General features: G+C 36.8%; 2 protein-coding genes across 3 annotated transcripts in view; one reads left to right on the forward strand and one right to left on the reverse strand.

Annotated features, from left to right (window-relative positions):
• LOC113492002 (protein I'm not dead yet-like) overlaps positions 1-8667 on the reverse strand; it is a 28947-nt gene extending 20280 nt beyond the window's left edge. The window contains exon 1 of the transcript XR_003400472.1: positions 1283-8667. The gene's annotated coding sequence lies outside the window, so the exon portion shown is untranslated. The remainder of the gene's footprint in view (positions 1-1282) is intronic.
• LOC113492005 overlaps positions 1-26793 on the forward strand; it is a 46161-nt gene that overhangs the window by 8854 nt on the left and 10514 nt on the right. Inside the window, exons 1-3 of one of the 2 annotated variants that reach the window (XM_026869265.1) lie at positions 9067-9393; positions 11167-11361; positions 18786-18932. In XM_026869265.1, coding sequence (XP_026725066.1) covers positions 11175-11361; positions 18786-18932 — 334 coding nt within the window. In that variant the 5' untranslated portion in view covers positions 9067-9393; positions 11167-11174. Of the gene's footprint in view, positions 1-9066; positions 9394-11166; positions 11362-18785; positions 18933-26793 lie in introns of those variants that run through there. The other variant, XM_026869264.1, reaches the window with a different exon arrangement.

Below are 26793 nucleotides of genomic sequence, written 5' to 3' on the forward strand. Positions count from 1 at the left end.
AATATGTAGTTATCGTACCTACACAAATAGGAACCTACCTACTAGGTTTTCGTATAAAATAATATTTCAGTTTTCAAATAAACGCTCGTCAATTTAGAATGTTTTTAAGGGGCAGGGGCATATATAAAATATGCAACGGGATTGCTTGACTAGTTTCAGGCTCAAGCAGTGGCCTCAATCATGAGCTGACGAATGAGTAAAACGTTCCATCATTTAAATAGTCTTCGTTGATATTGACAATAACTTTCTCGTATGTTTTAATTATTATGTTGCCGGAGCTCCATAAACATTCAAATCACTGAAAAAAAAACGGACTTAGAGCAAGCTTATGTGCATCGATCTAATGGTTGTTCTACTTGAAGATCGGACATTGTGACATTTATTCCGCTCGCTTATCTGAACAACGAGATAAGATAGATGAATGTATGTAGATTATGACGTTATATAAACAAAACATAAACTTTCATTGACTGACATCGAGAAAAGGAAATATTAAACACAACCAATTACATTTAGCTGCAATAGCTGCAATGTTGGCAATAAATCACTGGCACCGCTTTCATTTACAACAAAAACAACACATTTCTTCAAAAAGTGTAATTACGTAGTACGGAAACATGTATCCCGGGTTTGTCGAACTCTTATTTATATTTATCAACAAAACTTAGAATTATATACCGGGATGCCTTTGAAACGCCTACCATTAGTAACAAAATTGTTATAATAAAGGAAACGTACTCGTTCATAATAGAAGTTATTTTTGACATCTGTGTCAGTTTAGGAGTGGAAAGAAAGTTTTATACGATTGTTATTATGCACAACATTTTAATACGTATAGATATCTCCGATTTAATAAAATGCGGAGTCTTTTGTATTTATTAACGCAATAACTGCTGAACCAATTATGATCAGATCGTTACTGATAGACTAGAATTGCATTATTTAATAACTATTTACTTGCCAACTTTGCCCAACTTGCCTTCTCAGTTTCTGATTAAGGATTTTGTTTAGGTCACGATAAACACGTATGAACGTATGAAAAGGTTTTTAAATATTATAAATCAGCTTCTCATAAACACACAACGTAAGTTGCCGCATACAAGTTATAAGTTCTACTCCTGTATATTATGTGTAGCAACTCGCACCAGCCGAAATGAAATTGTGATGCGGATGCCACTCTGGGGAGACCAGAGGGTGGTCTTACGATAAAAAATACGTTAATTATTTGTTGTTCTGCGAGATCCTAGACAGGCTACAGTAAAGATACAATGCACGCACGTACCTCGTGAATCCTGGGCTGCGACCTGCACTAGTCGTTGAGCTTCCACTCCGTTGGTGATCCTGAGATGATGAAGGCTACTGGCTGCTGATTTCACACGGTTTTAATAGGAGGTGTAATCGGTTTTCGGTTTTAGTTGAGCCGCGATATCGTACCGTGCCGCGCGCGCGCTTCCTTTTTTGAAAACTGACGCTAGGAGGCGTTGGCGACTCTAACGAACTTCGCGCGAGTCATGCCGTCGAATTTGATTGGTTTGGTGCGTACATGAACAACCAACAGATTGGCGTTTCGATACTGCTGCCGCAGGATAGCAGAACAACGATAAAAAAAGAAACTAAATTGGTCTGATTAAATTACGTTTTGTTTTTTTTCTTTTATGGAAACGAAACATCCCGCCCACCAAAATGCCTATGGTATTTTCTGGTTAAAAGACAAAAAATTAGTTGACGAAAGGTTGAATACTAAAACTAAAGAGAATTAAATAAACAATTAAATAAAATTTTGGATAAGGGTTGAAAGTTCGGTTAATATGATTAGAACAGCTAAGCAGAGTCCTCTATAGGCAAGGGACACAGTTTAACTAAAGGTCGATTTATAATTTGTTTGTCAGCATTTTGAACCAATGCACTCCGAGCTATCCCATCAGCACCCACCTGGAGGTTTACAACTCGTGCAAGTGTCCAATGCAATGGTGCACGATTATCGTCCTTAATGATTACCATAGAACCTATCTGTAACGGTTTAGAGTGTTTCGTCCATTTGGCTCGTTGCGTTAAAGAATTTAAGTATTCTGATTTCCATCTGGACCAAAAACTCTGTTGAAAAGATTGGAGCAGCTGCCATCGGTGAAGCCGATTTAGGTTTACGTTAGAAAGATCTTCATCGGGAACGGCTGTCAAAGGTTCTAAAGTAAGAAAATGACCCGGAGTGAGACACGTCAGGTCGTTTGGATCGGAACTAATAGGGCAAAGTGGCCTTGAGTTTAAGATGGCTTCTATTTGAACAAAAAGAGTGGTTAGTTCCTCAAAAGTCAAAACCTGATCACCCACAACCCGAAGCAAATGAGATTTTGCGGCTTTAATCTGAATCTCCCAGACGCCGCCAAAGTGCGGTGCGCCGGGAGGGTTGAACTTAAATTCGATTTTTTCTGTATTCGTTGCCTGTTCCATTAAAATTGAGAGCTGGTTTTTTGCACCAACAAAATTAGTGCCACAATCCGCGTGAATTACGTTGCACCGACCGCGTCTTCCTACAAATCGGCGCAAAGCAGCAATAAACCCTTCAGTTGTTAACGTCGATACGACTTCTAAATGCACCGCCTTGGTCGCCAGGCAAACAAACAAGCACAAATACGCCTTATCCATTTTCGCGCCTCTATGTGAACCGAGTTTAATACGGAACGGCCCGCCTAGATCGACACCGACCACGGAAAATGGTTTAACTTGATTGACGCGATAAGAGGGAAGATCGCTCATAAAAGGTTGTAATGGCTGAGGATTTGTTCGAAAACATTGAATACACTTGGACAAGTGGCGACGAATAACGCGTTTTGCAGCTATGATCCAGAATTGTTGAAGTAGTAGAAAATGTGTAGTGTTAATACCTGGGTGTAAATAACTGCGATGAATAAAGTCGATGACCAAGTAAGTAAAAGGATGGTTAGAAGGTAAGAAGGCGGGGTGCTTTTGCTCATATTCGAGACCTGATCGCGAAATCCTACCGCCCACCCTGAGTACTCCCTGATCATCAAGGAACGGATTTAACTTGCGAAAAGGTTTTGATAAGGGTTTTTTTGATTGCAGATGAAAGATTTCTTCGAGAAAAGTGGTGTGTTGTACATGTTTGACTATTTTTATAAGAGTGTGATGACGTTCAACGTTATTAAGAAATCGTTTTCGATTCACCTGATTGGGATGTCGAGTATTATCGATAAAGCGATATACGTACGTGAGAACATTTACCAACTTAGACAATGAAGAGAAACGATTCAATAACATCTCGATGATGGATCCGTCAGGTAAGGTTTTATCAAGTTGATCGGTTAATAAGACTACACACTTGCGTTCTTCGGATTTAACGAGTACTTCATCCTCGTGAGAGGCAGTATCAGGGATAGAAGGCCAGCAACAGTGATCCCTACGTAGCCAATCAGGGCCCGTCCACCATAAGGAGTTGTTTACGATCTCACTGGGTAATTGACCACGAGAGCAAACGTCCGCAGGGTTATCTCCTGAAGGTACATGGCGCCAGCAAGCAGTTGCAGTAAGATCTTGGATTTGACTGACTCTGTTGGCGACGAATGTTACCCAGCGGGAAGAATGGGCTCGCAACCATGAAAGAACTACCGTCGAGTCTGACCACAGATAGACATCGTTAATCGTAATGCGATCAAGGTAAGTGTCACGAACAAATTTATAAAGTTCTGATAGAAGAACTGCGGCGCAGAGCTCCAGACGAGGCAATGAAATTCGTTTAAGAGGTGTTACACGAGCCTTAGAACAGACCAGATACGTTGTGACCTTGCCGCTGCCGTTAGTAACCCGAAAATATATTACCGCACCATACGCTACCTCGGAACTGTCACAAAACCCGTGAAGCTCGAACGATTTGACATCAGAACAAATTAACCTGCGAGGAATTCGAACTTGAGATAACTGTGATAATTGAACCTTGTAAGTATTCCACATACCAATGACCTCATCAGGCGGTGTTTGATCCCATCCGATACCAAGGATCCAAAGTTTCTGGATATAGGTTTTGATTTGAATTGTAATGGGAGACAAAAATCCTAGAGGGTCGAACACTCTAGCTAGTTCGCTGAGAATCGATCGTTTGGTACAAGGCCGGTCGAGAGGTTGGATTTCGAAAAGAAATGCATCTGTGTGAGGATCCCATTTTAGGCCGAGAATTTTTAAAATTTGAGTTTCATAGTTATCGAGAGAGACAGAACCAGTGAGACGATCTTGAATAGGGAGGTCAAGCAGAAGTTGCGCATTGTTAGACACCCACTTCCTAAGATGGAAGCCACCTAATTTGAACAAGGCGATTAGTTGGTCCTTTGCCTGTTGGGCATGTTCTAGCGTGTCGGAACCACTGGCCACGTCGTCGATATATACGTCAGACAGAATGATTCCCTTTGCTATGGGATACTGATTGCCCTCGTCCTCGGCAAGCTGTCGCAGAGTACGACACGCAAGAAAGGGTGAAGATGAAACGCCATATGTTACAGTATTCAAACGGTATTCTTGAAGACATTCTGTAGGAGTGGTTCTCCAAAAAATGCGCTGGTAGTCACGATCGGCTTGGGAAATAAGAATTTGACGGTACATTTGTCGAACGTCAGCCATAAAAACAATATTATGTACCCTAAATCGCAATAGAATTTCTAGAATGTTCGGTTGTAACTTGGGACCGATTAGTTGAGTGTCGTTTAAAGACCGAGAGTGGGCATCCTTGGCCGACGCGTCAAAGACAACGCGGAGACGGGTGGTAGCAGAGTCAGGACGCAAAACGCAATGATGTGGAATATAATATTTCCCCTGACTGAGTTCATTTCCGGGAACCAAAGACATATGACCGGCGTCCAAGTAATCTGTCATAAAATTCGCGTATTCCTTTTGTAAGTCAGGGTCACGAGACAGCCTACGTTCTATTGCATGAAATCGTCTAAGTGCAACGTCACGAGAACCTTCAAACTTCGGTTCGCTATCATCTTTGAATGGTAAGCGTACTGTGTATCGTCCAAACGTATCGCGGCAATGGTCGGATAAAAACTTTTGTTCGCAAAACACCTCCTCTGGAGTAAGAAGAGACGCCTTGGGTACGCAGTCTAACTCCCAGAAACGTTGAACTAACGAATTCAAGTCGATGTCGTTTTTTCCCGATGCGTGCACTAAGGTGTTTGAAGCTAGACGAGTTTTGCCCAAAAGAAGCCAACCGAAAACAGAGTTAAGAGCTATCGGTTGATTTGCATTGCCTTTGATATGTTGATTTAGAAGCGAGTCAGCAAACACCTCCGCGCCGAGCAATATGTCGATAGGTCCCGGGAGATCAAAACCAGGATCTGCTAAGGGTTTCGATTCAATGTGGGTCCACCCAGATGTATTAAGTTTTGCTATCGGTTGATCGCCACATATTGTTGATATGACGTGCAAGTTCAATTTAAATAAGATTTTATCCTTTGTGCCTATCAAACACGTGATGTCACCAAGAATCGGCGCTGAAGCATCTCCGATACCGCTGACGTTGTCGTTAGTTGGACTAAGTGGTAAGCTTAGACGTTTCACTGCCTTTTCCGTGATAAAATTGCTTTGACTTCCAGTATCAAAAAGAGCTCGGAACGATTGCATTGAGCCAAAGGCATCACGGACCTGAATCATTGCTGTGGCCAGTAGAACAGTGGTGTGTGTTAACGACCTTGACACTAATGTCGATGAAGACTGATTTGACTCACTAGACTTATCGCGATGGAGTGAGGTGTGGTGGTTTCTCTTGCATATGCGACACGAAAATATAGATTTACAATCTTTTAACTGATGAGATGGATTCAAACAGTTAAAGCACCAGTGTTTCTCAGTAGCGATCTGCAAACGTTCATCAAACGATTTTTTAAGAAACTCGGGACATGCGGCAATGGAATGGAAATCTGAACAAAACGTGCATTTTTTTGTGTATGGGACATTCGTTGGTACCCCTTCATTCAGTTGTTGTGTAGTAGCGGACTTAGCGGCAACGAGTGTGTGTGACGCAGAACTGCGCGGTTGGGGCTGCGGGTGAGCAGATTTAGACCTCGGTTGAGGTTTGTCCGATTCAACGAAATGTGTGTCTCGCAATAAAGCCTCACACTTGGATTGCAGGAAATTTCGCAATTGGTTATAAGTAGGAAGTTCTACATCGGAATGTTTTTCCTCAAAATCCCGACGAAGCCTCTGGTCGACCTTCGATAAGATATGATACACTAAAATGAAATCCCAATGGTTAACCGGCAAATTAATAGTCCTTAAAATGCTTAAGTTTTCATCGAATAAATCGAGTGACCTTCGAAATGCGTGCGCGTCAGAAACCTTAAATTCAATTTTCAAAATATCCCGCCAACACGTAAACGCAAGATCCCGCTTATTCTTATAGCGCGCGGTGAGTGCTTCGTATGCGTCGCGGTAGTGTTCGTGTGTCAGAGGGAAAGGCTTGATAACAAGCAGCGCATCGCCGCTCAGAGACGATACGAGATAATGAAGCTTCTCAGTGTCGGTTAACGATGTTGAGTTATGTATTAAGGTGTTAAACGTATCATAATACTCAGGCCATTTTTTAATGTCGCCGCTAAAGTTAGGAAGCACGATTTTCGGTAATCGAATATTCGACGAAACAGTGTCGCAAGACCGAGTTGATTCAGTTTTAGATAACGTTCGATGGATTGACAACAATCTGTAATACATTGCATCAAACCTTTCTTGAAGGTCATTGTCCTCATTTTCAGGGTCATCGAGAATCTCCTGGATCGTAAAATGCGCATCCTCAAAACTAGCGGCATGTTGCTTAATGTCTTGAAAATATGACAAAAACAAATTTAGTTGAGAAGAATCGTTTTCGGCTAAAATACCTATCTCCAGCGCTTTATTTAAACGGTTATAAGAAATGGTTCGTTTCCTACGCAAAGACGGTAAATCTTGAGTCGAATATTCTACTTCATTACATTTTGATTTCTTTAATGTACCCCTGCGGGTAGGTTTTCCGAGAAGCGGCATTTAAAAAAAGTTTATTAAGCAGGTACAAAACAAAGCTATGAGATATTATTTCTTGTAATGTGCGAAGAATTTCGATACAGAGTTAAGCTTACGGATTATAATTAAGCACTAAATAAATGTACCTACTTATGTGCAAGTATCATCCGCAATAAGTAGGTAGTGGTCGCTAAGACAGTGTATCCTACCCAAACGCGCCCCGAACTTCGGCGCGTATAATAGGTACGTTACAAGACGCGTGTACGGTGTAGGTATCCCTATTGTTACCAACTAGCAAATCTAGCTACTCGGATATTATATTATAAGCATACACAGATAATATGACAGGGTCGATTGATGACTGTCTAGAACTATAGACACAATGTACTGCAACAGCTGATTACCTCTGTGTTCAATTCGTGAAAATAAACGGTAAATTTAATCACCGACTCGTCGAGAAGTTTTATTTGTAGGTACCTAGGTAACTGATACGTTATTTTGATAGAACGGTTTACGATATTTCAATCTACCTACCTACAGTGAATAATAATACTCGTAGGTACGTTTAAACGACGTACGTTTTTTACGAATGAAAGTATTTAATGAACAAAATGTTACTACGAAAACCACTTTAATAAAAAACGGATAATCCACTTAGTATTACGTTATTTGTTTTGGTAGGTCACTTGCATTTTAATGAGCCGATGAGTTACTTATTGCGGGTTGTTAAAGTGTGCACCGATAAATTGATAAAAGTGATTGCACAATTTGACTTCACCACAATAATTGTTAAGTAACAAGCGAGAATACCCATGCAGGACGGTATTTGTAGTTAGATCGGCATAGGTACCCTCACAAGCTAATCGGAAGTTTTATTGTTATAGTTTTTTGTTCGATGGCGAATTTAGGATAAGTACCTACTTAGCTCGTTTACGTGACGTGTTTAGTTATGAATAATTACGAAATTATGGAATGGTTTGATAGTTCCGATGGGACAACTTAAAATGCGATATGGTTAAAACAATAGATCGATTGAGATTATTTTAAGTTACCTTTAACCAGAAAACCAATATGGCGATTCGATAAGAATTAAATGGAAGCTCCCGGGTTTCGGCACCAAAAAGATGTAGCAACTCGCACCAGCCGAAATGAAATTGTGATGCGGATGCCACTCTGGGGAGACCAGAGGGTGGTCTTACGATAAAAAATACGTTAATTATTTGTTGTTCTGCGAGATCCTAGACAGGCTACAGTAAAGATACAATGCACGCACGTACCTCGTGAATCCTGGGCTGCGACCTGCACTAGTCGTTGAGCTTCCACTCCGTTGGTGATCCTGAGATGATGAAGGCTACTGGCTGCTGATTTCACACGGTTTTAATAGGAGGTGTAATCGGTTTTCGGTTTTAGTTGAGCCGCGATATCGTACCGTGCCGCGCGCGCGCTTCCTTTTTTGAAAACTGACGCTAGGAGGCGTTGGCGACTCTAACGAACTTCGCGCGAGTCATGCCGTCGAATTTGATTGGTTTGGTGCGTACATGAACAACCAACAGATTGGCGTTTCGATACTGCTGCCGCAGGATAGCAGAACAACGATAAAAAAAGAAACTAAATTGGTCTGATTAAATTACGTTTTGTTTTTTTTCTTTTATGGAAACGAAACATTATGTTTACTTTCCAAGCTTTGTTAATAGGTAAGTACTGTATAGAGCAATAAACATGAAAAAAAGCAAGCATTAAGTTATTAAACAAAGACAATGTAATAGTCATTAAAGCGTCCACGCCCTGCTACTATAGTACTTAGTGGCTCATATACAAATATACCCTCTGACGTCACTGTCCAGTAACAAAAGAACTACCAACATAATTGACCGACTTTGTGTACTTTCATACCAAGTAGGGTGACCAATCATTACACTATAAAGGTAAACCTTGCTGGACCTAGTGGAATAATTTCTACCTAGTAGGTAGGTAAAGCAATTCAAAAGAAGCTACCATGGAAAACTAAAATATATCTGAAAAAATATTTGTGTGAGTAGTAGGTACTCGTAGTTTTTATTTTGATTCTGTACCTTAAAGGGCTTTTATACAGTATGCCTTTGCACAAGCTATAATATTTGTGTTTGTTAGGTTTTTTAAAAACAGTTCACAAAATATTGTCTTTAATCTTTATGTCGCGGTCGGGTTTTATAAACCTGGACGCCTAGAATCAACACAAGCATTCACGGATTCACGGAGGAATCCACAAATGATTGTAATAAGGGATCAAAACTGTGACAAGTCACGTATAGTGTGGTTTTGTGTGGTGACCTTAAAATTCGGCTATCCGTGCAACCAAGTTAGTGATCAACAGTAGTGACCAATGAAAATGAATGCATCGTGACGTGACGTAAGGTGATAAACAGGCATACCCATTCTCCATTTCTCACCTCCTTTTCATTGAAGTTAGGTTTTGAATTCTGTAGGTTACCTACACGTATTTGAACAAGTTTTATGATAGTGATGTTTAGCGGAGCCGGATGGCCTCCCGGCATGAGTATCAGATCATGCCATGCTATATTGCATTGTCACGTAATCGACAAAACCGTAAAAAAAATCATCTCAATCGGAAATTGGAAGAGGATCAAATTCAATTTGCAAGATTTAATTAGATACCATCAGACGAACAGACAATGGGACATGTGAAACTCAATAAAAGCTGATAATTACAATTTTGAAAAGGAATGTGCATACCACACATTTGAAATTTTTACATTCATAACTGAACCGCAGTGCTAATGCGATCATTGTCCAGACACTCAAAATTCCCTTCACCATTTATCTAAAAATTTGGCTACAAAATATGTAGAATACCAACAATTGTGCAATAAATATCTAACTCTTCTAGCCGCCAGACGACCATGACATTGAAAAGATTAAAATAGTTCAGAAGCGTTCGGCTAAAAAGCACAAAAAAAAATGTTTTCGCACTCAATAAATTAGTATCGCGCTGTCATTTTGTTCCTATTTTTGTTTAATTTATCCTACGTAATTAGCCTTTGATAAAACAATATTTGACTATTCAAAGTTCTGCTTTGTGTTAAAGAGGATACAACTAAAACATTGTCACATTATTGATGGCTGTTTTTTTTATAAAATTGCCAGTTATTAATCGGTATATTTGCACGTTTATTATTGCCACATTCTTTGCGTACATTTTCGAGTATAATGGGTGTCTAAAGATACTTTTTCTATAGTTTAAACTTTTGAAATAGCCGTTGTGGGAGCAAGATAGCGCTCTACACGCATACACGCTATTGTGCATCATGCTCACTCGTCACAATGCAGGACGCATTAAAAGCTTATAAGCGCGCCAATCTCGAAATACTTGTTACCTTCTTCAACAAAATAATGTTTTAAGAACTTTTTAGATATTTATCATGATCCCATTCACCGATAAAAATACTCTTTCGTTGACATGGACATATTATAAGCTGAGTGCGATTAAGATAGGGCACGGTTGTTGTTACATGAGGAGTACGATCGATAGACAGTAAACAGCCTTAATGCCCTTTGAAGATGAATCGTATTAATCTAAGTAGACCCTTTTGCTATTTGCAGAAACGAACTTACTTATATGTATTTATTTGTTTGAACACGGATTAGGAAAAGGTTCTATGGTACATTAATTATGTATAGGTTGAGAGTCCTAGCGAGCTTCATAAAGTTCTTATCGCAAAAATAAATATTTTGGTATTCTTTTTAAATTATATCATTTTTTTTTTGCCCTTTGTTTTCCAGGATGGGTCGTTACTTCAGTACCTACATAAGTAGATAAATCGGACTTCCAGGGACTAAAGCTCCCCAGACCCCTTTTACTGCCTAAGCCAGAGTTATGGGATCTCTTGCGCATGCTCTGCTTCACTCTGGCAGACATTAAAAACAGTATGGGTTATTGGTAACCCATGCTGTTTTTAATGGGTTACGGATGGGACTACGGGTTAATCGCGGCAGTCGCCAATTGACAATGAGTTTGGATTTGTGCATTTTTTTGCGACGCGTCTTCGAGCGGACGTTAAATTTCCTACAGAAGGAGGATTTCTAATTCATCAGTCACTTTCACAAGTTTCATAGTTTATTATAGCACAAATCTAGAACCATTTTTTTATCAGAAGTTTTTTGTTGCAGCTCTCAAAATGATGGAAACAGACAAGATGTCGACGGCGTCGTCCGTCGGGACCGCTGAACGCCGCCCCCTCCTCCAGGCTCTGGTCATTGAGAGGCGGATCCTCTTCGGCTGCACGTGTTTCGTGGGCCTCTGCACTTTCCTCTGGATCGCTGCCGTTTGCACCGAGAAATGGGTGCATATTGAAGGTGGAAGTGGTAAGCTATTATTTTGTTGATTTTATTTTAGTGTAAATTTCCAATACTGCATTTTTTGTTATTAATAAATAATTATATTCAAACTCTTATCGTATAATGTATGAGAGACCTCTCGAAACAAGATTCTTGTCTTTGTCGACGTGAAGCGTCACTACGCGCATTGCATGGTTCGTTACATTGCTGCTTTGGCGTCTAAGGGCCTGCACTTCCCTTTAAATTGAATAATATTGCCGTTGTAGACATAATCACCGTTCAACAATAGTCTTAGTTAGAATGCGTTAAACGATGGGTAGGCTCATAAAGCTGGCACAGTTTACTACGAATAGTTTTGCTCCCATGATTTTTGGCTTAAAAGCAAATTTCGCGGCTTGCCCTGGGCGAATCTGTCGAATTTCATAATTATAACATATCGAGTTCAGATAATAATATTACGCGGATTATTCCAGAGCCAAAACAGAATATTTACCGACTAATTGAATTCACATGGTGGAAAATAAAGACAGACAACAAGTAGCGACAGTCGTAATAGTTTTAACAACTGAAACAAGTTATTTTAGTTGTCCGTAACATGTGTTCGTGTAGACAATATATTATAGTTGGGAAGACAAAAATAAATGACACGTTTACACTTTTTTTCTTTTTTTACTGTAGAACAAGCTTCTCCTGAAGTAAATTTTGTGTGAGTATAGAGGGGTTGAAAAGCAATAATTATACAATTTCGCATAAAAGTTAAAGGAATCTTACAAATACTTTTCATCTTGAACAGGAATTTCGTAATGCGATATTTGGCTACAAAATCTGATTAATCCTTTTGTACAAAATATTGCATACGCAGTGAATTAACTGATTTAATTACGTTCAACACTGTTTTCAAGAATATCAATGACATACATATTCTTATTACCCTTTATATCAACCTCAGAACAAAATAAATCATCAAAATGGAGTACCATTCAGAAAATCAAAATCATCGCACAATGACGCAGACTATATATCGAATACATTAACGCTATGATTGATGAGATTGTATATTACGAGGGGTCTATTATTGCCTCTTAAGGTAGTAATACTCTGTTTCAATTTCGTGGGAGCAAGATGGCGTTCTACTGCGTGTAGCGCGGCATCTCTTTTCTACATCTTAAATTAGCTTACTTTAGCAATCTTGGTAGGAAGCTGGGGGAGCTTCATACATTGTTGCCTCTCGTTAGCTGGACTAATATAACTGTAGCAAGTTAATAAAGCAAAGTTACACTCGACTGGAATGTTCTATTCATATTAACAGGACTAAAATAGGTCACTGTCCCATTTTAAATCTACTTACATAAATGTATAATTTGCAAGTTTGTATTTAAGAATTAAAGGAATTATTGAAACTACGGCATCAATAAAAAAAAACTGTGATGTGCTTGTTGGCCTTCCGTACTAATGTTGATCACCCAGTTGGTTTATGACCGCACCAAGCATTGCTTAACCTTGATGTTAATTTTGTAAACTTGTTGTTATAATGGCAAATTACATTATATGTGAAGATTCTTACAGTTTTGCTCATAAGAAGGGCCCGTTGCTAGACGGACGGACAGGCTGACGAACAGATAGCTTAGCGTGAATCACTTGGTTCCGATTTTACCGTTTGGGTGCTGAAATTCTTTCTTTGTCTGAAGCCTTGTGTATTTTTGGATATTAAAAAAAAATACTTGGAAGCTCTTGCAAAAATTAGAAAAAAATCCGTTCTGATATAATTTCTTGATTGACAGAATCGGATAGTACGCTGTTGATTCCGTAGTATTTGCTAAGGATTAAATACGTCCATCATATATTTTTACGAAATAAATTACTGATACCATTGGTAAATTATACAACGCAGTTAAAACCATGGGGCGTTATGAGTACTTTTGTAATGTGGCACTTAGTTCTAAATAATTGGCAATCAACACTGAAAATGATTCATTGCAATTCTTGAAATGTTACATGGTACACTAACTGTTCACGATAAAATGTTTTCAAGTCCAATTGTCTGTTTTATGTCTTGGCTTACAGTGATGCACTATTGTTATGAACTAGCTCTTACTCCCGACATTACGCGCTTTTAAGGTGATCAATCCAGCACAACAAACTATGTACCTACATACACGTGAATGTATATTTTAGTTAACAATTATTTTGTTTTCAATCTATACTTTACAAAAAACCATAGATGCAGACGGATCCATCCCAACAACAGACCATCTGTCACAACATAGCTACTAAACGGCTTAACCGAATTCGGAAGCGTTTTTGTTTTTTTCTGGCGCCTAAATTGATATCAGCTGTAGAAGCTTAAAGTAGACAGATCTATTGGAATACCTACAAACTATATACCGACAGTTATAAAGACAATATATTCATAAACTGAATTTATGATTAATTGCATTTTTTTCCTTTCAATAATAGCCTAAGTCCAAGGCCATCGAAAATTATTGTATATCCGCATCTGTTTTGTTTCTATCTTAATGACGTACAGAGAATTCTCCGTTAGTACCTACAACAAGACATCAATCAATTAATGTTAAAAAAAAGCTAACAAATATGAGAACGGAGTAGATATCTCATTTTAATAGATATAGCGACTTTAAAACTACATCTCCGTTAAAAAGTTACAAGAAATATAACTCAACCACACGATTCTGTCGCCGTTTCGACTAGGCAATGACATTTTATTTCGTAGCCAAATAAAATAGGCAAACGGTGTCAGATGCACTACACAGGCGAACACAATAAATTATTATAAATATATTTCAAGTATCAGATCCAATATTTATTAAATTATTAGAAAACCAAAGACTACAACGCCAGCACTTGAAAAGAAAGAGATACTTTGATACAAAGAGAAAGGCGCTTATTGCATTTGCTGAAAAATACAAGAGAGATTGAAAAAGTCCAGTCGAAGGTATTTTGCTATGTATCACCAGATAAATTATAATGTATAAGAACAAAAGACAAATCAGTGACGTCATGAACGAAATCTTTCTGTCCGAATGGTTAATGTACGATCTGGTGTCAGAGTTTGATCTGCCCTTTATAAACTAACCTTTGAAAATCCACTAAGCGGACTGATTTCGTTACGATGTTTTATAATACACACATGAATTCGTATAGACATTGGTTCGTCAAAAAACATAGGATCTAAGGAAAATGACTTGGCAATCCAAGGGTAATAACCACTAGGCTGTGTCTTCTGCTACGTTTCAAATAAAAAAGGTGGAATAAAATAAAAGTGAACTTTACCATTTACCATAAATTCACGATTGTTTGGTTCCTCTCAACATTTGAGATTTTTTTTTAACTTCAACATTTAGTTTGATACAAAGAAGAATTTTATTTTTATTTATTTTGGATACTGAAATATTGTCTTTCTCCTCTTTTTCATACCTGTTTAACATTCTTGGCGCGAATGTATTGTTTAAGTGTGGAAACTGTTTTGGATTATGTGTAGTTTATTATGGTTGTAATTGTTTATATATAATACTAGCTTTTGCCCGCGACTTCGTTCGCGTGGAACAGTGACTTCCTGCAGATTTTTGGTTTTACTCACATAGTTCCCGATCTCGCGGGATTTTTGAGAAGTTCCCGCTCCCGCAGGATTTTTGGGATAAAAACTATCCTATGTCCAACCAAATGCGTGTAACGAAACCATAGCGCGATCTATTTCGATCCCAACGCCATCTATCGACCATAGTGACAACTCGGATTATTTATCTATACTCCGTTCGGGCATTTTCTTTGTACTAAAAGTAGTATTATATTTTTTATATGTTATTTTATTATTTTTTTCATACCTTTTTACTATTTATTTACTTTTTTCCGATGAATTAAAACAACATGAACCGAACTCGTGTAACGATCGACACCATTGCGCGTAGTACTAATAGAATTATCTATACTCCGTTAGAGCATTTTCTTTGTAGTAAAACTTTTATTATATTAATATTATTTTTTTACACCTTTTTACTGTTTATTTACATTTTTCTGATGGATTTTCCGATGAATTAAAACAATAACATGAACCGAACACGTGTAATGACACCATTGCGCGATTAACGCCATCTATCTACGGAGCATAGGAACAGCTCGACATTTGACCAATAGATGGCACTATTATATAGTATGTCCGTAATAAATTTTATTTTTTATTTTTATTTTTTGTAATAAAAACTATCCTATGTCCTTTCTTAAGTTTCAAACTATGTCTGTACCAAATTTCACACAAATCGGTTCAGTAGTTTAGGCGTGAAGAAAAGACAGACAGACAGACAGAAAGACAGACAGACAGACAGAGTTACTTTCGCATTTATAATATTAGTTTGGATGTGTTTGTTTCCCTAATAAAAAAATAAAAAAAAACATAATTAGTGATATTATCTATACACTACAACGGTAGCTCCATAAGCTAAAAGTGAATAATATATCTATACGTAGCTATATAAAGCTACTCTTAAACTATTAGGGTAACCATATACCATGCATCGAAACGTTTATTATTAATTACAAACGTATGGCGTCGGGGTCGATAGCCTTTCATCTATTTCTGTTCTCTGCGCACAACTTATAGAATATCGGATTGTTTTACTATTTGCAATTTCTGTTATAATACCATAACATTTCTCGTGGATATTGGCGAACGATTTTGGAGAGAATCTGTTGTAAAGAAAAGTTGGTTTCGTCATAAAAAACAATTTTATGTAGTTTAATTAATTCATGTATAAAAACTCAAGTTAGAGGTAATTGTTTATGCTTAAAATTTAATCAACATAAAATAATCCAATCATTTTAACATTATTCTTTTTTTTTTCAAAATAAATAGATAAGAATCCGGAATTGTTATAAAAAAACCTTTTAAAGCAAGCAAGAAATAAAACTCTATAAATTAGTAGAGATTAAGTTAAAAAAAGTTATTTTCTCTTTTAGAACTTTGAAAACCTAGTAACATAGTTTAGCAAAGTAGAGTTTGCCTTAATCTGAGGGCACGGCAGTGCCCCTGCCAAGTCTCGAGCAAAACGGGCACGGCCGTACCATCTTTTCTCGAAGCGATTCGCGGCTGTTTCGCCCCCCCTGTATCTTCGACGTGGACAAAGCTAGGAGTTTAGCTTTTCGGGGAATAATAGTAGGCATTAGAACAAGCTTAAGTTCGAAATTACATGCCAATTGAATTAATGGTTTAGGAGTTACGGTCGATCAAAGTTACACCATTTTGTCACTCACTGACTCACTGACTCACTGACTCACTGACAGATCATCAAAAATCTAAGGTACTTCTAGCAGACTTAGAAACTTCAAATTTTGCACCAAGATAGGTCCTTAGCCACATATAAAGGAAAAATTATAAAAACATTAAAAAATAATATGCCATAGAAAACAATTTTATATTTGCGGTTTGGCAAGAACATTATGTATGGATTTTGACTGCATTGTTAACTTTGTTCGTTGTTTAAGTACCTATTCAATTGGATGAATACATACATAGAATAGAAAAGAATAATATAAATGTAATACACAGACTATCATTAATACAAATTAATACATAAAATTCATAATTCATTAAATTAATAAAGCTAAAACTCCATTGTATTGCGATAAATATTGTATGCGCGCTCGATAGATGGCGTTGTACGTGTCTGAATCGCGCTATGGTTTCGTTACAAAGCGCAGTCTAAGTAGTACTTCAGAATAATTCGATAATTTTCATTTGATAGCGCCACCTGTCTATGAAAAACCATTTCGAAACTAAAAAATATTGTAGTGATAATTGATATTCGGAGAACTTTACGTGTTATTTAGTTTAGTTTAGCTATAGTTTGTAAGTTAGTAGATATATATATGCATATATATATAAGTTTAAGCTTGTTTACATTAGAAGTAACGAAGTCTCAGAGAAGAAACAAAAGAGATAGAGATAGAGAATGGGTTCTAAGCAAAGCAGTAGCTGAAGTCCTAGAAATTATGACACCTAAAAAAAAAGAAAGAAATACACTTACAAAAAATAAATGAGATCCCACCAAAAACATTAAATGTAAAAAAATGCCAAGTCTCTCGATGCAGTCTTTCCATCGTAAAAAGTTTTGAGATCTCATAGAAGCCAAGTCCTATTCAAAATATTTTGTAGTTATAAATCAACATTTAGTAATTGTATCAATAGTTTTCTTTATATTATAATTATAGTGACTTGGCAATGAGCACAAATTAAAAGCTGCTTGATGCCTGGAATTATGTGCAAATGTTACTGACGAGACCAGTGATCAGATTATTTGTTATGTGTGAGTCATGATGGTCACTACATGCTCCAATACAATAATTAAGAATACCTTACGGGCCATCGCTTTATGAAAGTAAATGAATCGAGAGTACACTAAGACTGACTGCCGTTGCCGAAATTCGGTTGGGACGACACGGATAAACCAAAAGAAAATTAATTTTGTGATATTAATGTTTACGCATGCGGTGTGTGTAACTTTCAACTCCTACAAATATGCCGTTTTATTTGTTTCTTCTTGTGCTCATTGCCAAGTCACTATAATTATAATATAAAGAAAACTATTGATACAATTACTAAATGTTGATTTATAACTACAAAATATTTTGAATAGGACTTGGCTTCTATGAGATCTCAAAACTTTTTACGATGGAAAGACTGCATCGAGAGACTTGGCATTTTTTTACATTTAATGTTTTTGGTGGGATCGGAAATTACCTGACGTTTCTAATGAAAGCCGTAATAACTGAAAAAAGTAACAGTAAAAAGTTTCAAATAAAAATAAAATGAGCTTCGTGCAGGAAAACCCTTGCATTCTGGTAGTAAGAACATTATGAGCATTTGGCTCGCACAGAATTGTGGGAATCTTAAACTTATCTCAGCCTTCAAAACACTGATATCGTCATATTTTTAAAGGTATCATAAGAGAAAAGATTGACTATCCAATATATTTTTTCATTAAATGTAGGTATTCATAACGTTAGCGCCGTAACGTGCAACAACCTACCAATATTAAAAAAGTTTGTAAAGTTTGTAAGTATGAACGGATGTTTATTACTATTTCACGCAAAAACCTCTATACAGATTTGGAAGAAATTTAGTACACAGATAGTTTATAACCTAAAGTGATACATATAAATTATTAACTGTTTATCCTGATTTTCCCGTCGGCTAATTTTCAATTTACAGTGGACGGAGCAATGCGTTAATATAAACAAAATAATGCATCACAAATCAATTATCCAACTCCAACAATCTTAAAAACCACTTAACAAATCGTCGCAGAACATTTTGGCAACTGCAAACATGAAATCATAGTTTTGATCCATATTAATTACGTTGGCTAACTGCTTGGATGTTTGCCAAACGATCGTGAGAGTCATTAACACTATATTGTTCCTCAATTTGTTTGCTACAGGTATTTACCTGCACACTGGCCGGTACTTCATGTGGAGCGATACTGGGGTGTGGGAGATGTGCCGGTACGTGTTCCAACCAAACAAGACCATGACCATTAAGGATGCTCCTCAGAACACGACGGGATTGACTGGACAGATTGTCACAAGTAAGTGGAAATATTTGCTTGAGTCTTTTTTCAGAGTATCGTTGACAAAGTTGTAGAAAATACCCATATTGTCCAGACTGACAACAGGCTGGATCTTAAGAACCGTAATAATTAGCGAATTAATGATATACAAATCGTGTATTTTTGTTGCCGACAAAAATTGTTTAAAGTGGACAGTTTATGGGATTTTTGGCAATTGCCACATCCGTAGTTTGGCTGTTTTCTTGCTCGCCTAGAAAATAGAATAGAAAACTTACTTTGGTTATCCAGGATAATTTCATTGTTTGGTAAATTATTGTAAGATCAGAAGACGATTTCAAGGTGTCTTTTTCCCTAGTGGTTTTTATTAGTAAAACAAAGATATGTACATCATAGAGATAATTACATTATCCTACAGCAACAAAGGCCTCTGCTCCTGTTCTATACCAAAGCATTAACGTAGTACACATGACAAAGAAGACCGGAACCAACCGCAACAGTTTAACATAGTTCAAATTCTCGTACAACTTTAACAAAGTTTCGGCCCAAACATGAAAAGCGGGCCATTCCCAAACAATAGCAGTCGGGACGTCGAAAACTCGAAAAAAAAACATTATAATCTGCGGTTGGCACACCGAATACATAAAAAATGTAGAATGTTCTAAAATCTCACGTGAGTTTTTCGCCGCTGAAAAGCAAAGGCGTGTTTATTTTTTTTCCGCCACCTTCTGTTTCACCTCACTCGGTTTGTCCATTAGCTGGTCCGTTTACCTTAGTATAACGTTGTTATTTCTGTCTTAGCTAAATACCACAAAACATTTAATCTCCAATTAATAGTGGTTGTCTGTCAGCGGGTGGAAGGTTAAGAAACTACATTGGGTAGGCTGCAATGATCAAGAATAGTTTTACGACGAATATTTACAAATAGTTTAAAAGTGGAGGGAATTAGTGTTCTAAAAATACAGAAGTTTAAACATCTAGACGTCACTATTTAGCTCTCACGATTCGGAGTACTTTTTCATGTAAATTTTTTCGTCTATGAAAAAAAATATTATGTTACAATGACGGACCAACATTTACTACATGATGGAGTTTCCGTTTAAAAAGCTGAAGTATTTTTATTAGCGCCACAAACACTGTCCCTAATGACTTTAAAATAATTTCTTCGTTTGCTAAATAAATAAAACAAAAGAAATGTGCCGTGTCTACAGTAGCTTTAAATACAATGAGACAGTCGTGAATGAAGAAGCTGGTAAATGAATAAGCATCTTCTTGCTACGCAACAGGGTTTATTTTTTTTAACTAAATTCTTGTACATATTACGTTTTAACTGCAGAATAGAAAATAAGCTGTCTGTTTTTATTTTAAACTAGCTGCACTAGGTTTGCTTGGCATTGCGAGATTGGAACGAGAATATTTGTTTTTTTTTCAATAGTTCTTTGTAGTTAGAGCTTTCATGGGACTTTTTGGAAAACTTTGATTTTCTAGCCTGATAAACAAAACTGTAGCTACATTTGTAAATTCATGGAGGTGAAGGTACCCTGGGGTGCTAGCTTACATTCAATGAACCATATTGTGTGCTTAAATATTTCTTAGCCGCTAACTATTTTTTGCTTCTGACCTAGCAAGGAGTGGTATCAGAGTCCTACGTTACGTTACGTTACGACTAATGTCGCGAAAAGTCGTTCTATAAAAGAGACGCCGCTAGACGCATTGCCTAGCTATCACGCTTCCATGACTATTAAAAGACTTCTAGAGAAAGCAGTGAGCAGTTTTTTTTTTAATGAACTTGTTACTTTATTTCGGTTTTTACGACTTCTTGCCGAATTTCTTTATACTATCTTGACATGACTGCTAAATGTATCTTACTTTTCCAAACCTTTTTTCTATCCTTCCTAAATTTCCCATTTTCTTGATACAGGTAGTTAACACACACATACAAAAGACAACATCCGTAATTTGCAGTCACCATGTGTTCAGCTAATATTATTACGCCACGCTATCAAACGTTGAATGGTGTGCAAAACTGTACGTCTAGCTAAAATGACGTCCGTGTACCATCGTAAATTCAACGCGTTGGCCCAGACGCAAGCAGTTAATCGCTCACAATGTGTTTACCTATTATTAACACCTACAAATCTGTCGTTATATCCACGGTTTCGCTTTACTGTTTATGTTGGATCAATCTCCTTGTTTAACTGACATTACCATAACTCTTAGATCGATTGCATCTGCAAACGTTTATAAAATGGAGCTCTTAAAAAACCAATTAGTTGCATCATTCATTTCTGGAAATTGGATGTCTAGGTTTAAAGAAAAACATTTCCTTCTTAGAAGCGACTATCCTTATCGGCTTTAGATGTTATTTTGCTTTGATACAAATTCAGTTGAGATGTAACAGGATCAATAAATTGAAATTATGTTTTGGTTAGGATCTTTGGATACATCTGTCCTTTATTACATGATATTAATATTAGGTACCTACTCATGTCATCACGTGATGACTCCCGACCTTTGGCACTTATTTGAGATAGGTAACTCACCTCCCGAACGGACCCAAGCAAGTGCCGGATTGAGCGTTCATGTAATACGCGCGCCACAAAGAGGTGTCAGCAAGCTCTGTGGAGCCCATTAAGGCCTGCCAAGCCAGCGGGACTGCCCGAAAGGGCTACCGCAACCCCAATTGCACAAAGAGCAAAGGGAGGTACAGGGTGTATGTAGTCAGTAAATGCCTGTCACTCCCTTCCGTTCAATCCAAAGCGGGAGAAACATTTAATGACAATTTAAGACACTTAAACGTTTTGCCATCCAGAAAAAAGGTATCCACGACATACGACGTAATAAACTATAAAGAGGAAATTTTTGCAACGATAAAACAATTACAATAAATAGAGAACAACGTAGTTGAGTACCGGAAACTTACATAACATCCTGTTCAAGGGGCTTTCAAGAACTTGCATTAAATATTGAACGTTTTTCTCAAGCACTTAAGCTGACCATTCACGGTCTGCTGCAAGCGGGCAACTGTAATACTATTGCACGGTGCACTCGTAGTAGAGATGATGACCAACTTTTGAACATTTCTTTTCGTATTTTAATAACGACAAAAGCCGGTAAAATTCTATTCGGACCCGCAGTGTTGAGGGTTTTGTATAGATAGAAGACTATTGAGACAATTTGGAAAGAAATTTGATGGTGACCAATAAAATTTATGATCGACTTATCGTAATTTTATTCATATTTTAGCTACCTTAGTCCATGGCATAAGCCTGGTGACTAATAGATAGATAGACAGACTAAGCAACATAAGTAAAAGTGTTCCGTTTTTAAACTGACAAGAATGAGGCAAAGACGAAGTATTAATAAGTTTGGTGCCGCTGGTTGCAATATTACGACAATGTAGGGAATTATCCCTGCTTCAGTTTTATATTAGGCCGACAAACTGGAACGGAACCACAAGCAAATATTGTAATTATTATATTTGTCATGCGCGTCACGTGAACGATATATTTCATACATATTCTGACCTCATTCAAAGGCATTATTATATCACTATTGAGTGAACGATCTCCATCTACGAAGAAATTATGATACAGGACAATATAGACCATAGGAATTTAATATCTCGTACTTGCATTCTTGGATATTCCGGAACATAAATATTGTTTTTTTTGCAGTAAATTAAACTTGTTGGAAGTGGAAAGTTTTTGCACGGTTTTCAGCTGTTGGTTTTTCTAAGCTGTCTGTATTTTTTTTTCTATTACAATTCTTATTAACAGTTAGGTAGAATATCTATAAAGTCTTGAAATACAATTTAAGAAGTGGTATAAAGCATCATGATGAACTATTATCGCAGATCAATTTCTGCTTGATAATTATCTAAATACTGATTAATTAGGTGTATTTATCGAGATCGCATTACTAGTTGCGGACCAACTCTCAGTAAATTCGTTATAAAGCTTTTGCTTGTCGCTTTTTTATATAAATTCTAGCTTATTTTGAAAACCCCAAATATCACAAAACCTTATCTGCTTAAACAAGGCACAAAAATCTGCATCTGTCACTAACAGGCCTAAAAAGCCCACAACAAAACCAATCCTCTTTGTTTTTAGATTAAAAAAGGAATCAATATTTGCTCTATGAATAACAATCGTTCAATTTTATTTAGTGGAAAAATCAAATACTTCGATCGTGTACGTGACTGCTACCACGATACGCAGCTTTCAAATAAAAAGTTTTGTTTGAAATAGTGCTATTAAAAACTTTCTGGTGATTTACTAACTGTTTTCAGACGTGTGTTATCTTGTGTAGTGAATAAACTCAGATTGATTTAGTATTAAACGCGAGAATCGAAGATTTTGAAAAGAATTGAAAACTGGTGGGAATGTGAAGGACTTTTAGTTTACAATTTGTATTGTTATAAATGTACAATATTTATCTTAATCATATGTCACTTTCGATTCTCAAACAATGTATTATATTTATGAGATTTGCAGTGGTCTGATGATGAAGTCAGAAGATGGTCTCATGAGACCCTAGTAATATGACCCACAAATATATTTTGATAATGACCTCACTCTAAATAGAACTTTATCCATAATTTAAAATTAATTTTACTTTCATAACTTTTAATATGGTTTAAGTCTTTATGAAGTCATTAAAATAATAAGAAACGCTCATTATTCGCGAATTGATTATCACAATCGATTTCATTACGGCACTTATGTAGAGTTTAGAATTTAGTCGGTACCATTTCAAAAATAGTCCCCTAACCCTCTACCCACGTCAATTTGAACGGATTAAAAAGCAACAGAAGCATTCATGTAACGAATTCCGTTTATTATTACATCCCTACTGCAGTTATATCATCCGGTATACAAAAATAACTTTTTTATTTTAGTATCTTTGATGTTTGTTATTTACGGCCTGTTATTTTTAGAATTTATTTCATGCACGTGCGTTGTACAATCATGTCTATTCACTTTCTAATATTATGAAGTATTCGTAATCGGAATTCCGTTGTCGAGAAGAAAAATATTCGTTTTCGGGCTGATTTATGCAAATGCCTGTACCTTGAGCTTCTAATACAGGATTGCTGTCATTGTGCAAGCAAGATAACGTTATACGCAGTTTAGTGTGGCGTCACGCTTCCACAATAGCAATCGTCCTGTTCAGAAGAACTTTCAAGGTTTCATGGTAAGGAGGCAAGCATGTAACAGGTGCTAGTAACGACGGGACTAGACTTACCTTAAAAATATTCAGCCAGGAATATTTATTGATATCGTGTTACAAATGCAGGAAGATCTGTTTGCTGAGCTCGTATCTTATGATCTGATCTTTAAAATTGCTTTCAGTAGCAAAATGTGAGTTTTTGTTAGGTTTTCATACTACTTAGTTCTGTAATTTAATGATTTTAATGCGCCGCGCCTGTTTTAGGCCTACTGTCAGTAAAAGCATTTCGATTTCGATTTTAAGGGGTCCGTTGTCTGTCCATGTGTCACCAGCCGTCTTCCAAAACCTGTTTTCTGGTCTAATCTAACAACTCACAAATAAATATTTCGCACGCTCTTTATATTTAAAGTCTACTTTTTTGTATTAATTACATAATGAACTTAACACATGGCACACAACAAAATCTTATTCAGTGGTTTTACAGGGTTCCATCACCATTTAATATTATTAAGGATTTAAAAAAGCTCGAGTTGTTTTGAGAGCTTAACACAATGAGTCAGTTTCGCAGCGGGGATGGCATCACGTCGCGCGGACATTGTAACTCTCATTATCGTCCATGTCGCTCTTATTACATTACCAAGTACACTGAGATTTTCATAAAATCTAATGGAAATAGAATTACTTTGTTTATTCTACTTTTTTTTGTTATTTCAAAAAAACCCGACATTGGACTTGATGATGACATATCAGGTACATTTTACACTCACTGTGATACAAGAGATAAATTAGTTGTACAAACACTAGGTTGGTAGTGCTACTCATTAAATGTCATATGTAACGTGAACAAATTCAGTAAGACTGGAGCTGTCTAAAATATCGCTAGGGAAATCGCTCTACAGAAAATTACTGTTTTATTATTATCAGCAATAACAAAACGGCATGGTTCGTTGTATTAATACATGTGGTCAAAGAATTAATACGCCTAATGTATTCCATCTGAATATTTGAAGATAATCTCTTTTTTATAATAAAGAAAAATCTCAACAACTTAAATACGTCAGCCATCATTCAATTACCAACACACCTGCGTAGCTAACGCGTTATTTCAGGAACGTTTTTGCATAACTCATTTGTTAGAGACTCTAAATTATCTACAACACCCAAACTCACCGAAACTGTTTATTTTTCCAGACCGGTATATTTTCTATAAAATATAGACGTTAACAGCCAAGTAACATGTGGCTATTAAATCATTAACCAGGTGCGCATGATAACGATCGATATTTTTACTAAGAAGCGCGCGGATGCCGATCTACGGAAACCGTCTAAATTTTCACGAAGAATAAACACTGGTTCTGTCTGCCCACACAATAAGATTTATAGTCACCGATAAAAATACCACATAGGTTCTTTCAAGTCGCCAACGGACCAAATCCTCGGTATCAACGCTACTGGTCATGTAAATAAATAAACAATGGTTGAGTTAACGTAAGTAAAGCTAATGTATTGCGGGAATAGGAGCGGTATGAAACTGAATCGTTGAAATTGTTGAAAACGACGCACTGCGCATCACAGAGATAGAACAAGCGAGCAATTGCGTAGTGAGGTACATAATTATCTTTCTTTACGAGACTGCCCGAGTTCCACTGGTCGTTAAACTGTGTATTTGTGTGCATCTCTTGCTAGTAGACAGACCAGGTACTTTTCATGAACAATATAAAGAGTTTCTTTGTTTTGAACACCGTTCGCTGTTCGAATAGTTTGTTTGGTTAGGCTTCGTAAAGTTCCTTGACAACTGTAATACGACTGATGAGATGAAAGAGAAATTTGTTAATCTATCATTATCAAAGTGATCAAAATGTGTGCTAAATGGCTAAAGTACTTGATAATGGAACCTCAAAGAATATCAAACGAAAATCCTCGTTTAAAATCAACATATTGGCATCTACTTACAGTCACTGATGAGTAAATACTATAGCGATGTGTCACAGCATTTTAATACTTGTATTGCACAAGCGAACTTTGGCATGAAGCCCTTTCATTTGTAATTCAACACATTGTTTACAAAAGCGTTACCTACATAGCCAAGAAATAAAATTTACGTAGGTACGTATGTTTGTAAATGCCAACATGACACTGGTACAATTTTCCGTTGTTTTAAAACGCGTTTCAGATTAGAATAATAAGGAAGCGATATGAATTTATTGTTTGAATTGACAACAGTCACCTTACCGTTTAAAATGATAATGATAACGAGTACGAAGGAATACTATCGACATTGTTAAAGCAGGATGGCAGATACTCTACCTACGCAGCGTTGTCTTACTTTTGCAATGACTATAATAACGTTTTTACAGGCCTTAGTAAGCGTCACTCCTATAAATAATTACAATTACCCATCAAATAATAATAAACTGAAGCATTTAATATAATATAAAAATCAAATTTAAAATAAATATTATACAGTACAGTACAGAAAATGTAACATTTTCGGAACTCATATGTCGCGTATGAAATGTTTTGTAAACATTTTATCAAAATAACATATGTTAGTGGCTCGAATGTTTATATTCCGTAATATTATAACAGCAACATGCCCAGACAAGTTTCTATTTAGATAGTGAGACTTCATACAGGTAGGTGAAGCTTTGAATATATCATGTCAGTGGTGTCTAGACTGGGAATAGACGGACTAGTTCATAGTCCGATA

Source organism: Trichoplusia ni, chromosome 3 (assembly GCF_003590095.1).
Source record: "Trichoplusia ni isolate ovarian cell line Hi5 chromosome 3, tn1, whole genome shotgun sequence".
Taxonomy (NCBI): Eukaryota; Metazoa; Arthropoda; class Insecta; order Lepidoptera; family Noctuidae; genus Trichoplusia; species Trichoplusia ni.